The sequence below is a fragment of the Odontesthes bonariensis genome, chromosome 23, assembly GCF_027942865.1.
Source record: "Odontesthes bonariensis isolate fOdoBon6 chromosome 23, fOdoBon6.hap1, whole genome shotgun sequence".
NCBI classification, from domain to species: Eukaryota; Metazoa; Chordata; class Actinopteri; order Atheriniformes; family Atherinopsidae; genus Odontesthes; species Odontesthes bonariensis.
In genome coordinates, this window is record NC_134528.1 from 13,823,066 (window position 1) to 13,837,627 (window position 14,562).

At 40.1% G+C, this 14,562-nt stretch overlaps 1 protein-coding gene across 15 annotated transcripts in view; it reads left to right on the forward strand.

Annotated features, from left to right (window-relative positions):
* LOC142374245 (calcium-activated potassium channel subunit alpha-1a-like) overlaps positions 1-14,562 on the forward strand; it is an 89,413-nt gene that overhangs the window by 10,384 nt on the left and 64,467 nt on the right. For all 15 annotated transcript variants that reach the window (XM_075457808.1, XM_075457811.1, XM_075457810.1 and 12 more), the window contains exon 2: positions 3,191-3,334. In XM_075457808.1, the coding sequence (XP_075313923.1) occupies positions 3,191-3,334 (144 nt within the window). The remainder of the gene's footprint in view (positions 1-3,190; positions 3,335-14,562) is intronic.

Here is a 14,562-nt window from a genome sequence, read left to right on the forward strand (position 1 = left end):
TCTGTAATGCAGTGGAACAGAAATTTCTTCCCTGGATTCGGTTTGCCGCATTAGCTTCTAAGTGAAGTGGACATGTTATTATAGTGTTATGAGGTTGGCTGCAGAGCTCTGGACAGGCTGTAGGAAGTGTAACTAGGCCTGATGCCTGATGGTCTGCTTGTCTCAGTCTAATGGCTCTGAACATGATTGCATTTCACTGTGCAGCCACCTATTAAGTAATACTAAGAAGGATGACTGAACTCCAAGACCTTTGGGTGGGTGGAAACCATGTTTACTTGAAAATTTGCACTTTCTTTTATGTACGAGTTCCTGGAATCATCACATTTTCTGAGACTTCCTTTTTATTCTGCTTCAGGAGTTCAAGATGTTGTCTGAATAATTAGCATCAGGACTGGTAAAACACTAGAAAGGTATAATATTAAAAATGCTTTCATACGCTTGAGCTTGTACTCTATTATCAAGTTTTCCCAGAAATTTAAATGATGTCCATCTTCAGTGCTTTGTGAAATTGATTTATTTTTGAGCTTGTCTTATAATTGCTTTTTACATTTCAGAATTTGCTAAACATTGACAGAAGACACTTTCATAATTGAGCATCATCCTTTAATGCACAAGTATGGTGATGCTCAACAATTTCCATAAAAAGACTAAAACCAACAATCATTCGGTTTGGTGCATTTAGTGTGCATAAGCCTGATACAGCTTATGCACACAAAAAACCTGTTAAAGTCCAAACCAACGATGTGGTAATCCGTGTCTGAGTACTGTCTGAAACCTGTACTCTGTTTGTGACACTCAACTTCAGCACCATTGATTTCTTAAGAAATAAATCTTTACAACGGCCAACAAAGATGAAGTTTAATTTTTCTGAAAGGGCTCAGCCGTTTTTTAAAGCGGCCGAAAGCTCTGTTTGGCAAACATTACTCACACAGAAGGAACAGAGGTGCCATTTAGGGACTATTTCCAGCAGTGCATAGATACACATTCGGGCTTTGGAGAGTATTGTCTCAAAATGAAAAATGCCATCAATCTGCACTCCACCTGTGTGCATCCTCTAATAAACACAACTCTGTTATGAAGTAATATCAGGCATTTATGTGCTGTGATCAGTACAAGAAAGTTAATAATTTTTTAACTTGCTCTCATATAACTAGAATTATTTTCCAAAATGAGACTGTAAATATACCATTTGTTGTTTATTTTTGAAAACAAGTAAATTTTTTTTTCTTTTCCCTTCTTCCAAAACCAGACCGCAGGCCAATAAATGTTTTTAATCACGACTGCCCCCCCCCCCCCCCCCCCCCCCCACACACACACATATTTGTGTGTTGTAAAGCATATCCATTCAGCCCTTCATTTAATTCAGTGATGCTGCACCCCCTCCAGCTTTACAAAGATTTATGGTGGAGTGGAGTCGCAACACATGCTGCATGCCAGGAGTTCTTTGAAGCTAGCTGCCCTAATACAGGGACACACCATAGCCCATTCTGCATCTGGAGAATGTGGCATGCTGAGATCTTGGGCATAAACACCCCAACAAAAAAAAGAGAGCTGTGATAGTGTTCAGGTGCCACACGTTTCTCCCTTTAACTATCACACATGAGGAGTTGAGCTGTAGGAGAGGCCTCGCAGAGCGATGTGCGGTGCTGTTGAGGTAGATAAGGATGTCAGAGAGATGTGTTAGCCTCGTGGCTGTGGGGGTTTCATCGGGGAGCATGGCTAACCTCAGCATCCTCTCTCAATTTCCTGCTCTGTGAATCATGCCAGTCCCACCAGACAGATGGAAAGACGGGGAGAAAGCCGCGCAGGCAGGCAGTCCACTCAGTGGAGCAGAAACACCAGGAGCTCAATGGCTGCCATGGATACACTCCTGGAGTCTCTTTGCTGCTCTCGCTGTATGTTTACTGAATGCAAGTGTACAAGCATGTGCGTGGGTTTATTTTGGAGGCCTTGAGCTTGGACATTAATTTTAGAGCAAAGCGTTTTATGCTTGTGAATTGGCAATTTTATGTTGGTACCGTTTTGCACAGCTGTTTACCAGAAAACATAGATGGTTCATTCAATAAAGAAATATTTGGTTTCTGCCGGTGGTACTGTTGTCTAATCAACATAAAGCTAATCTTAACAAAACCATTATGAGACCATCTTTATTGTGAAGTCTGTCACTTGCAGACACTAAAGATTATCACTTGAGCTTGTTTCATCTTTCTGTTTTGCTTTTATCTCTCGGCTTCATGCTTTGTTTTTACTCTCATAACTCATTATATATACAGCAAGCAGCTGCTCTTAGGTCAAAAAGCAATGATAAAACCAGTAACTGTTTCTCAGTACCAAAGAGCAAATAGAGACAGTTGGCGAGCAGAGAGTGAACAAGTGGCGGAGCATCTGGCAGCTAAAGAGCCAGGCATTTTTATCAGGTGTTATTGAAGACTACAATAGAAATAAAAGGAGGGTAAATATTGGGCATACATTTGTTGGATGTTTGCAAGGAAATCTATTTAAAAAAAAAAAAAAAAAAAAAACTTACTCATGTTTTAGGGTCCTGTGACTGTTTTACCCTGTCCCCACCATATGAGGATGTTTTTGCTAGTTCATAAGTGTATACTTTACAATGATGTCACTGTGTCAGAGGGGGACCATTTTATACAGTAAAGTACCGAACAGATTGGGACTCGAACATGAGCCAGCTGTGGCGAGAACTTCAGCCAACATAGGTGGGAACTTAGCTCTCTCAACCGGTTGAGCTCGACTGCATCACATATGTCAGAGATTATTACACCAGAGGGCAAATGTCAAAGGACGGATTGATCTTAGAGACATCAGGGACTTAATCGTGTTTGATGCCCATGAAATCTGAACAAGTTGGTGCATTTGCAGCTGTTTGGCTACTTGACCCTTTGCTTAATTTGAACACCTTTTCATGTAGTTTTTGCTTAATTTGTTGTTTCAAACTAGGAAACAATTGGTTTAGTTTAATTAAAATGTTTAAACATTTTCACAACACACACAATGAAAGAACAGGGAAAAAAAAAGCACGAGCTGTAATGTTGTTGCTGCAGATCAGTGCATACGGGGTGGTTCATCGTATCATAACAATCACTCAGATTGTTAATCACAGAAAACAATAAAAAAAATGCTTTAAGACTATTTACTGTTATATTCTGATCAGTCTACATTGTTTTTCTTTCAGGAAGTCCACCGGATCATCACAGGTGATGGCATTAAACGTGCGGACAAGGATGACCCTGCAGCCAGCGAGGTGGGCTGGATGACCTCTGTCAAAGATTGGGCCGGTGTCATGATATCCGCTCAGACGCTGACGGGAAGAGTTCTGGTGAGTTCCCACTCGGCCACTGTCCTTTGCTACTTCAGCCTATTAGTAGCTGGCTGTTGGATGAGTAATGAGATGAGGCGTGGCAGTTGATCACTATCACTTCTGAACTTCCTCATGACAGCGAGGCACTTGCGTATTTTCCTCATGAAAAATATTTGCTATCATAAAACAAGCCAGATCCTTGCATAGGAGGAACTTGCGTCTGACAAGTCACAAATTGGGTATGCTTGAATGGTCCTTGAATTTATATTTGCTTGTCCGACCCATAAATATACCCTTTTTTCTTGCATATCTTGGTCATTTATCTCTCGGCAAAGCCAGGGCAACAAAGTGGAGCGATTTAAAGAGTGTATTAAGGTCATACACCCCATAAAGTCTCCAGACAGCAGAGAGAAACAGATGCAGAGGGAGGAGTGTGCAGATTAGCAGTTGCATCTAGTCAACTGATATCGTTGCCATGGTACTTGATGTGTCTAACTGTGTCATGTGAAGCCTCTTTGACCACATGCTATTATCTTGTATATTGTACTGTACGAGGTTGTTATCAGGATATTATTTTGTTGAGATGACATGTAGTCAAAGAATGTTTCTGTTTTTTTCAGTCTTGCAAGGATGTTTGATTTTGGCTATAAGCACTTGGCATTGCAAGTACTAAGACTGACGGATGATCAAATGAAATGGCATGAGTGGGAGCACCATGCCAAGGCTTTCTGCAGTGCTCAGGGCTTGATCCCACTCTCACCCACCCCTTTTAAATGTGGTGCAGCATCTCTAGTTGGCTCAATACGCAGAGGTTGTTAATCATGAATGCTGGATGAGCGGTACACTCAACTATTATTGACCAATGTTGAAATATATTGAAACACAGAGTTCGTATTTGTGGGAGAAAAACTTTAAAGAGCTGCTGACCTTTTTGAAGGGATTTATTTTGACAGCTTGTTGTGAAATTTGATATAAAATCATGTTCTTATCAAAAATGTGTCTGATTCTAGTTGACATGGTCGTTTGTTCATCTTCCCCAAAATGTCATTTGAAACTCGGGCTGCACAGGCCGTCCCCACAGAATCCTATGTTCCCTCAACTTGAGCACAAATGCTGGCGATGGTTAATGTTGACAGTAACTGTCTCGCTAACTGAAGCAAACACGAGCTCAGCTGCCGTCCTGCGTTTCCTTGTTTTTCCACTTTAAAACACCAACGCTTTTCTCAGTTCGTGTGTGCGTGTGTGTGTGTGTGCCTGCGCGCAGATCAAGTGCTCTGTCTCAATGATGGCTTGACACACAACTGTTTAGCGAGTGCTCGTCTGTAACCATGGCAACTGCAGCTTACCTAAACACGGCAGATGTGTGTTTTCTCTTTCAGCTTTTTTAGGGCACATGTTAAAGCCTATTCCAAGGCCATCTGAGAGGGAGGTTTACTGGGAAGTATGAGTAACGGAGAGTGTTTATTGTGCACATGCTTCTGTGGGCATCCGTAGATTTGCACCTAAATATTTTTCTTTAAACCCTTTTTAAATAAAAAAATCTATGAATTTTACCTTGCCACTCCAGGAATTTCACTTTCACTGGTGGTGCGTATGAAATCAAGTCTGAGTGTCTTGTAGTTATTTCACAAATTGAAGCTGCTTTGAATCATTAAGTGTAGTTGTGGATGAAGTAGAGAGAATAAATCTTCAACCTTGAAGACAACCGAGACATAGATAAAGCAAAAAGGAGCCTCAGCTACCGGATGTCTGCAGTATTTTTTGCAATTTTGATGAGAAAAGAAAAAGACAAACAAACAGGCACACGGAAATGTAAGAACTCAAATATGTAATGCAATCACAAATCATAAATCTTGTGTTATTAGACATACAACCCAAATTCCCATTAAAGGCTTACATGATTTGTGAAGTCTGAATAAAAAACAGAATCCAATCATTAGTTAATCTCCTGAACGAATAAGCCACTATGGAACAAATGTTTAAAGTGAGACATTTCATCATTTCATGAAAAATATTAGCTCATCTTTAATTGGATGGCACCAGCACGCATCTCAGAAAGTTGGAACTGATCCATGTTTACCACTGTGAAGCACCCCATCATCTTTTAACAACGGTCTGTAAACATCTGGGAACTGAGGAGACCATTTGCTGAACCTTTGGAAGAGGAATGTTATCCCATTCTTGCCTGATATCGAATTCTAGCTGCCTAACAGTCCTGAGTCTCGAAGTCTTGAATGTTGCATTTCATGATGCTCCAAATGTTTTCAGTTGGTGAAAGATCTGGGCTGTAGACGGGTCAGTCCAGCACTCTGACACTTCTATGACAAAGCCATGCTGTTATAATAGATGCAAGAACAACTTACCGGTTTCATCGGCAGTAGTGCAACTCCATACCATCAGTGATGCCAAGTTTTGAGTGCTGATAACAAGTCAGATAGTCAATTCAGTTTATTTTTATTTATTTAGGGCCAAGTCCCCCGATGTCATCTCAAGGCACTTCAAAGATACAGATCCATTTGAAGCCAATCAGAATCCAATTCATTCTAATCCAATCATAAACCAATCAAATGAATTAAATTCCAAATTGGTCCAATTCATACACAGCCAATTTATAAAAAAAACCAAAAACAAAAAAAAAACCCGCCTGGCTAAGAAAACCAACAGTTTGCACTGAAAATTCTCTTCGATCCAATCCCCCATCCTGAGCGTACAAAAGGCGACTGTACAGAGGAAAAAAAACAGACCAGGGATACCTCCTGAGATAGAGAAACACAAGTTAATGGCAACAAAAATGTTATGCATTTATGAAGAGTAATCATCGGATCATAACTATGGGATGTTTCAGGGTCACCTGAGCCACCCCCCAACTATAAGCTTTATAAAAAAGGAAAGTTTTAAGCCTAATCTTAACGGTAGAGAGGGTGTCTGCCTCCCGGACGTAGTGCCACTTCTCTTTCGTTCAGAGGATGTTGTGTCTATGATTTTTCCAAACAAAATTTCAAATTAAAACACTGGTCTGAAACTCAACAACAGCAGGATGACAAACTTCAGCCAAATGTTACATTTTCCACACAGATGAGGAGTACTGTAAACCGAGGTGAGTGTTTGCCTCTGACAGTGAACGCTGAGAGACAGACAGGTGCAGGCTACCCTGTGCGAGCCCCAGACAAGGGACATGTTCATTTGTCCTGCTGGCCTCACATCTCAGTAGATTTTTGAAGATCAGACCTTGCCTTCAGGGCTATTTGGATAACAGGGAGGACACTTCCTGATGACCTTTTAGTCCAGTGAAGTTTATCTGCAGGAGATCAGTGCTCAGTACAACTGGAAAGGCAAAGCCTGCAAATTTCACTTCCGTAGCATGCTACATGTGACGACATGGTTTAACCCAGATTGAGGACACAGAAGGATCCCATCTGTCGGTTTATGCATTGTTGCATTTCCCCTCCCCCCAGTCCCTTTTGCATCATACAAGACAACCCTTCCTATTCATCACTAATGTCATCATACTGCTGTTTGCTTGGGTCAAAACAAACAACTCACTCTGGAGTCTGAACAGGTGGCTGTAATTTGTACCTATACCAAAAAAACCAGCAGGCTGCTTGCAGTGCCATGCATCTATTTCCTGTGTGGTCATGTGACACTTGAAACTGCAATCAAGAAACTCAAGGTTGGAAGTACTTGGAATAGTAAGCCTGAGACTGGTGGATTTAACAGGAAAATGTGATTTCTCTTAAATGATGGGACCCTGCTGGGTGACATTTAGCCCACGTGGGCTTAGCTCTTCTAGAAGTCCACAGGCGGGGCTGGGATGTCAGAGCTTTTATTCTGGCTAGAGAGATGGTTTCTAATAATGGAAGTACGTAGAGGTACCCTCTGGCACATCTGAGTTGGCATTCTTTGCCCCCTAAACTCACTCTCACAGGTTTTTACAGTAAGGGTGTTTAAATGAGTCTTCGGTGAACAGTATGGCTGCTTTTGCTTCCATTTTGTTAAAGTTAAGTCACTTAATTTATGACACACTAAAAACATCAAATGTCGAACCTAAATGCTGTTCGAAAACAGAATTGTCTACACAATTACTACTTTCACAAGAGTTCCATATTAATTGAATTGTTGCAATAGCAGAAATTTGACCATTACCACTGAAAGTGTTAAAACATCTGAGGCTCATTCAGCTTGAATGCCATCTGCAGATCTAGAGACGTGTTTTGAGATGCTGGGAAGAAAATATCCTCCCAGACTACTATTGTTGTTGTGGACAATCCATATTTGCAGCCTCGTACCACCTTTTGATACATAAAAGTTCTGTTATGTTTACAGAATTTAAAAAAACTAAAATCCAGACAGATGTGATCACTCTGCGAGTGATTGAGCTGTTTGGGATGATGAAAAATTTGCTGGTCTCTTGGCTGCCTCATAGCTTTAGCTCACCCATCAGGAAATCTTATTCTCCCATTAGAGAGCACTCCGATTGTTTTCTTCTGCCAGGGAGATGCTGACTACTCATAAGTACTTCACACAACCCCTCTTAAAAAAGGAAAACCAAACAAAAAGGAAAAAAGAAGATGGTAATTTTAAGATGGTTTGACCAAAAACGTTCTTCTTTGGTTTGCTTCATTGACAAAGATGATGGCCATGATGGTCTTCAATGTGCAGAACGTTTTGAATATTTAAGAGATTCACCTTTTGACCATTAACCGATTTCGCCGCACAATACTTTGATGCTAAAAAATGAATTGGGGGTCTTTGGATTCGATCACAAGAAAGTGCCACTTCTTCTCAAAGTAAGACTGAATTATTAAGAAGCCTCATTCAACGATTTTTCCAACCTAATTATATCCACTCGCAGAAACGGGCTCGTGTGTGGAGACTGAATGGATGTGTTCGACTTGCAGTTTCTTGGATAGAGATCAGGCTTGTAATGGGAAAGAAGGAGGCTATGACCGCCCCACTGGGGCTGTTTTTTTTTCTTCCATCTTCAACTTTTAGAGCAAAAGGTGTCAGCTTTAGCTAAGGGACATCTAATCTCACCAACACAAGCTGTTAAAAACAAAGTGCTCATAATTTCTGGTTGTCTTGGCTTACTGGGGTGGAAGTCCTATTGGATGACGTGGCTGAGGCGTTGTCTTATGGACTGACCACTCTCATCAACATATGTTGCTCTAGACCAGCCGCAAGAGGAGACAGGTGGGCCGGGCCAGAAGGATATTTTCATCAGACGAACAAATGCACCCCCTCCTTCTCAGAGGCTGGTGAGCAGCACCAATCGAGCCGCTACATGGAAAAGCTTTTTATCTGATGAGAGTGAAAAGAGGAGGAGAAAGAGTGAAGACTTTTTTTATGGACTTACTCTCTTCTCTCATAGAGAAGATTATGCTGCAGCAGCAGAAATGTTTACTGTCACTTTGAGTTGATGAAAGCATTTACATGACTGAGAATTCAGCTTATTGCTGCTCTATTATTGCATATTTTCCACTGTGTGCAGCTCGCATGAAACAACATTTACTGTGCCCCTTTACTGACATTCCCAGTTGACTCCTGGCTTCAGATTTGGACGTCCATGATGTTGTCATATGTAACCGATATTCTTTCGACTCGCCTATGGCCACGTGGCAAAGACGGGATGCAGTTTGCTACCTGGTGCCAGCGGGATCGTGTGTGACCCATACAACAGAATGAACAACATGGCAGTGGCTCTCTGCTCTCCTCTAAGTCTGCCGCTATTTTCGGATGACAGCAGCTGTCAGGCCTGTTTTTGTTAGAGCCTTCCAGAAGGAAACAATGCCATGTGAGGCTAAAGTTATTTAGTTGCGCTTGTTGTTCCCGCTGTAGTCAATACCAAGAACATCTTTCTTTACGGTCTAAAACTGAGTCTTGAAAACATTCAGTAATTTCACAGAACTTGTCTTCTCCTCCCAACAAATGAGGTATCAAAGATTTCATTTCATTACAGGTTGATATAAACTTTATTGGAGGTCATGCAGTATTTTTGTCTCTACAGCCAAGTGTAAGTTTGGATCCCGAAGCTAAACAAAGGTCCCTCCATGAATCACATGCCCTGCTAATGTTAAACCAAGTTTTCTCAGAAATCGGCTACATTCCTATTTGCCAGAGAATCCTCTCTAGGTAAAATTAGTTTTCTTTGCTTTTGTACTTACATAGAGCAGTGAGCTGGCCAATGTTTACATTATTACAGCTCACTTTTTAAGAAAACATCAGCTAAAGCTGGCATTGTAGAGGAGTATTGGACAGGCGATAAGACCAGACACTCTGGGGCAAACATGAATGACATCCTTTATATATTCTCAGAAACTTAACCCAGAATCCTTCACATAGAAATTGCACCACAGGCTGTTGTGAGCAAATGAGGTGATTTGAAGTTGTATTGCATACTGTGTGCACTTTGGCAATAGATTAACACAGCTACATGCAAAAATATGAGTACCCCTAGTCAGAGTTTCTGTACAAAAATGTCTAATAAGCTCAGTTCATTTGAAGGAGTTTTATAAATGTACAAATTACATCTGCAATCTTTACTTGTCGGTTCTTTTACAAAAGAAAAAAGTCCAAATGTCTGCCATATCAGCAACCAAACTGAAACGATACACTTAGTCTATTCATCTGACACTGATGCACATAAAAATATATTTTCTTATAGTTTTGCGACGTTCAAACTGAAGGACATCATCTTGTTGCACCCCCATCTTGACTGGAGACATGGCATATTGGGCAATTTAATACTTTTATTTGTAAAGCCTAAATGGCAAAATAAGTATTAAGTATTTATTGCCAATCATTGTTCATCATGTTTTACAAGTACTACCAGCCTACATTTTCAGCAGGATGACACAAAAATAGTGTCATTTTGTCAAATTTGTTTCGTCTTTGACTATAAATCATCAAAAATGTCAGAAGAACACCTCTCCTGGTAACACCGTTAAACAAAAAGTGCAAAGTTCCCGTGTCAGGTGTTCCAGCCACAGGCCTAAGGAGTCGAAGTCGCATGTTATCCACTGGCCATCCTGTGGGTTGTTTGGGTTAAGCCACCTGTCCTTGTCAACATGTGCAATGTTTCTGTCACTTGATTAAAGAAGCCTTTCAGATGAGAGGCGAAATAAAGAAAAGTCCTGTCAACTTCTGTTTAAACACTTAGGATTATCGTGACCTAGATTACTGAGATTCACCCATGGCAAAAAGTAATTCTTGTATAGGTTTCCCAGATCTCTTGTTTTTAAACCTTGGTAAAACAAAAAAAAAAAGAAAAGAAATTAATCTTGTTTAAAACATTGAAAAGAGATTATAATAAAAATTCCATGCCTTTTAGAAATCAATTAATCTTTTACTTGTGTTCCTGATCACTGTAACTGAACTTTTAGTGGTGTTTTGACCTGTGGCCATCTGTGCCTGCAGAGTCGACAAACTGAGAGTTGCTTGATCCTTAACTTTCAGCATACATGAGGCCTTTCAGCGTACTCTTGGAGTAATCGTGCAATTCATTTTGGAGACCAGTGAGTATCAGGTGTGATAATCATCATCCCCCGTGTGCAATGGGAGGATACATTTCTAATCTGGAACTTGTCCATGTTTGGCAGCCACATTTTGACAGGATTTCAGTTGGCACAAGCAAGCATCGGAGTATAATTAGTTTGGAGTGGCATCATATTTAAAACCGTGGACTGTATTGCGATGGCGTTCTTCTTCATCCTAAAAATCCATTTTGTGAGCAGCACCGCTCACAAAAGGCTCGTCTGTCACGAGTCTGACCTGCCCAATTTCATTAAAAATCATTAGCTACACAATGATCTGGCAAACTGTTGTATTAGAGCGCAGACACTCTTAAAACTAATCACAATCCTCTAATTCCATCCTCTGGAGAAGAGGTATAAATGGAGCAACTCTTGATTGATACTTAATATAAACAAGGCTTTCCTTTGGCATGTTCAGCTTAATTTATTGACTCAGCCACTTAGAGAAAATGGATATTTGAAGGTTAATAGATGATGCCACTGACAGGTTATAACTGAAAAGTTCATCTCAAGTTCAGCTCTGGCTCTGTGCATTTTATTCCAAGCAAAGTGTGTCTAACGGCGCTGAATAAATTCAGTTGTAAGAATTAAGTCGGAACATTTTTTCAACCACGGCAGACTGATGCTCCTCCACATCTCCTGCATCCTGAATCCATCCTTCCCTTAGAAATATATCTGGCTGCTAAATTTACAGTAAGCCCAGCTTCTTAGAACATGATGTATGGTTTAACACATGATAGGAACTTCCATTGTTGGCACAGGGAGAAGTTTCTCATTAACGACCCCCCCCCCCACCCCCCCCGAAACTCTGAGAACAAGCAATGGCTCACCTCTCTGGCAAACTTTTTTTCTCTCATGATCAAAGACACACAACCATCTTTTATTTTAGGCTAATTTTTTACTACAGTATTTCTTCCATGTCATTTTTTCCATTTCTGGTTTTCAAGATTCTGGGACAAATGAGTTGCATCTTCATACTTTAGCTGAGCCAGACAGCAGTAGCCATGTCTGTGAGAAATGCATCCCACCTCCCACCCTAAGCTCTTTACGCCTCACTGAGAATTTTTGGGCCTATTCCAGGGTGGCTTAAATCATGGCTAAGCCACTGTGGGATTTGGAGTTTCACCCTGCATGCTCTGATTGTGGGTATTTTAATATCTGAATAATTGTACGGACTGTTGTGTAAAAAGTCTCCTATTTAGAACAGGGCATAACATGCTGTTTTGGCGTTATGAGAGTGGATCAGTGGTGCCGCATCAAAGAGTTTCTAACATACAAAGAGATTCACAAAAAGACTCGGAGCGATCAGCACGACGACCCAAAATGTTGAAGGATGGCAGCATTGTTTCCACAGCTCAGCAAGGACGTTGTCAGCACTCATCGATGAGATCGCTCGCTATGTACAGAGACCAGTGTCAAACAAACAAAGGATCGGGTTTCAGACTGTGGGTAGTTACAGTGCAACCTATACAACATGAAACACAAACTGAGCACTTCTGTGCAGCTGCCATGAGTTTATGGGAGGATCCTGTTTCTGACTGCTTTAACCCCCATGATTATTTTAATATCTGAGCAAGATGGCTAATGGTCACGAGCCAAATGTCGAGCTACTTTCTTACATCTTCAAGGGTATAGTTACTGTATCGGTAACATGTAAACATTTTTTTTTTCGCTTTACATCTGCTGATAAAATGCATACCATCAAAACCACTGCTATCTCCACTGTAATCAATAATATAACTACTGATAATGTAAACCATACTAATTCCTTATGTTTTTGCAACTTTAAGCCACAAATCTTGTCTTTATATAATAACAAAGAAAGAAAAATTATGTCAGCAGAATAAATTAACATTAATATTCAATTAAACTAGAATGAATAAAGATAAATGAATTATCCCGAAGTTTAAAAAAGAGGTTAAAAACAAAAAGAGAAACGCACAAATCCTCAAAACCTAGACTGAATTATGTTTCATGTAAGAATTATGGTAAATATTTTTCAAGTGATCATGTTTGGAAGAATCGAACCACTTTGTGTTGCTCTTGTACGACTCAAACTGTTCTCAGAGGAGTCTCAGACCTGCAAAAGAGGAAAAGTGTCTCAGAAATAGTTGTTGAATCTGTAGCACTGCTGTATCAAACCGATAAGACATGTGGAGCAGTGAGATACTGTAACAGGGCACACAATGAAAGCATTAATGTAGTGGGATTGAGGAAAGAAATGGCTGAAAATGTAATAACTTTCTGCATTACTTGACAAAAATGCAAAATGTATTTTTCTGATGTTAAATCACTCTCAGAAGGCCTTGGTTAATTATTTTTGTTTTGAAGCACTAAGACTTGCAAATGCCTGTTATGTGCACATTTTTTTTTTGATAGCAGTAATCTGACGAGGATTTAAAAGTTTCACCAAATATGTGGAAATTGATCTTAACAACTTATTCAGTGACTGATCATTTGAGTTGTTCACATCAGCCATAAAATAAATCCCCAAATGAAATGCATTTCTTTAAAAGTCGTGTTTCAACCCCAAAATAAATCATATTGTTTTCTGTAATTTTAGCTCAGAAAAGTTTCTGACAATGACCCTAAAATTATCTGACCCAGATATCTGTGAAATACTGCACTGTGAAAAGCACATCCTATTATAGTCATAGTTTGAACCGTCTTTTTCAAGAGAGAAAGGAGAATAACAAATCTGTTGAAATACTTTGCTGGGGTTAGTGGCCTTGTTCATAAAAGTCAAACGGCCTCCGGGTGCCTTTTTGTCATCTCGCTTGTGGCGGGTTTGCATGTTTTCTCTGTAGGACAATGGAAAAAGAGTTGTAGGATAAACAACAGATTACAGACTCTATCATAATTTGTAAACGAGGACTTTATAAAGTACAATGAGTTGTGTCGGGAATGTTTAATTCAAGCCAAGATTGTCATGTTGTCTGAATGATTTAAAGTAATGAATGATTTCAGCAAACCTGTGTCTCAGTAATTGTGAAACGACCTCTTAACACTGCACTGAGTGGTTGATGCACCGTGTCAATGGAAAGTTAATTCGTAGTTTGGCATGGGGGACTCACAAACTCCCCAGTTCAGATGATGCAGAATGAAGACAAGCGAAAGTCCACATTTAGTTAGGTGGCACTATAACAGAGGGATAGGGTTTGAGTGTGATGTTGGACCGTTATTGATAGAATTTCTTACCTTATTTGTATTTTTCTGTCTTTTCTATTAAATGATAGTATTAGTTTCGCTCTTAGTTGCTGCTTAGTTTGATAATAAATCCACTTTGTATGGTTTAGTAAAAAATAATGACAATAGTTGCTGAGTTTTGTCATTGATTGAATCTAGTGCGTGTAAAATCGTCAACCTTTTCACAGAGAAGCAATGGTTTGATCAGCACTGTCCTGAGCAGGACTTGTTCACGTGGTAACCAAGTCAACAGAGTAAGCACTTGCGTCACTGTTCCATCGTGGCACTCTCCCTGAGTCGAGTATGTCTGTAGGGTTGGGAGTCAACAAGTGAATATCATTCTGAATATCATTCTGGGGTGACAAAGACCCCAATTGCAATTCTGGTTGGATTGGTAGATTCGTACTAACAGTTTTACGATGAAGTTGTTTTTTTTAAATTGAACTATTACCCCCCTTGATTTATAACATTGAGAAGGTATTTCACTTGTGAACCTCGGGATATAACCAGTATTACAGTGGCGGGTTAGGG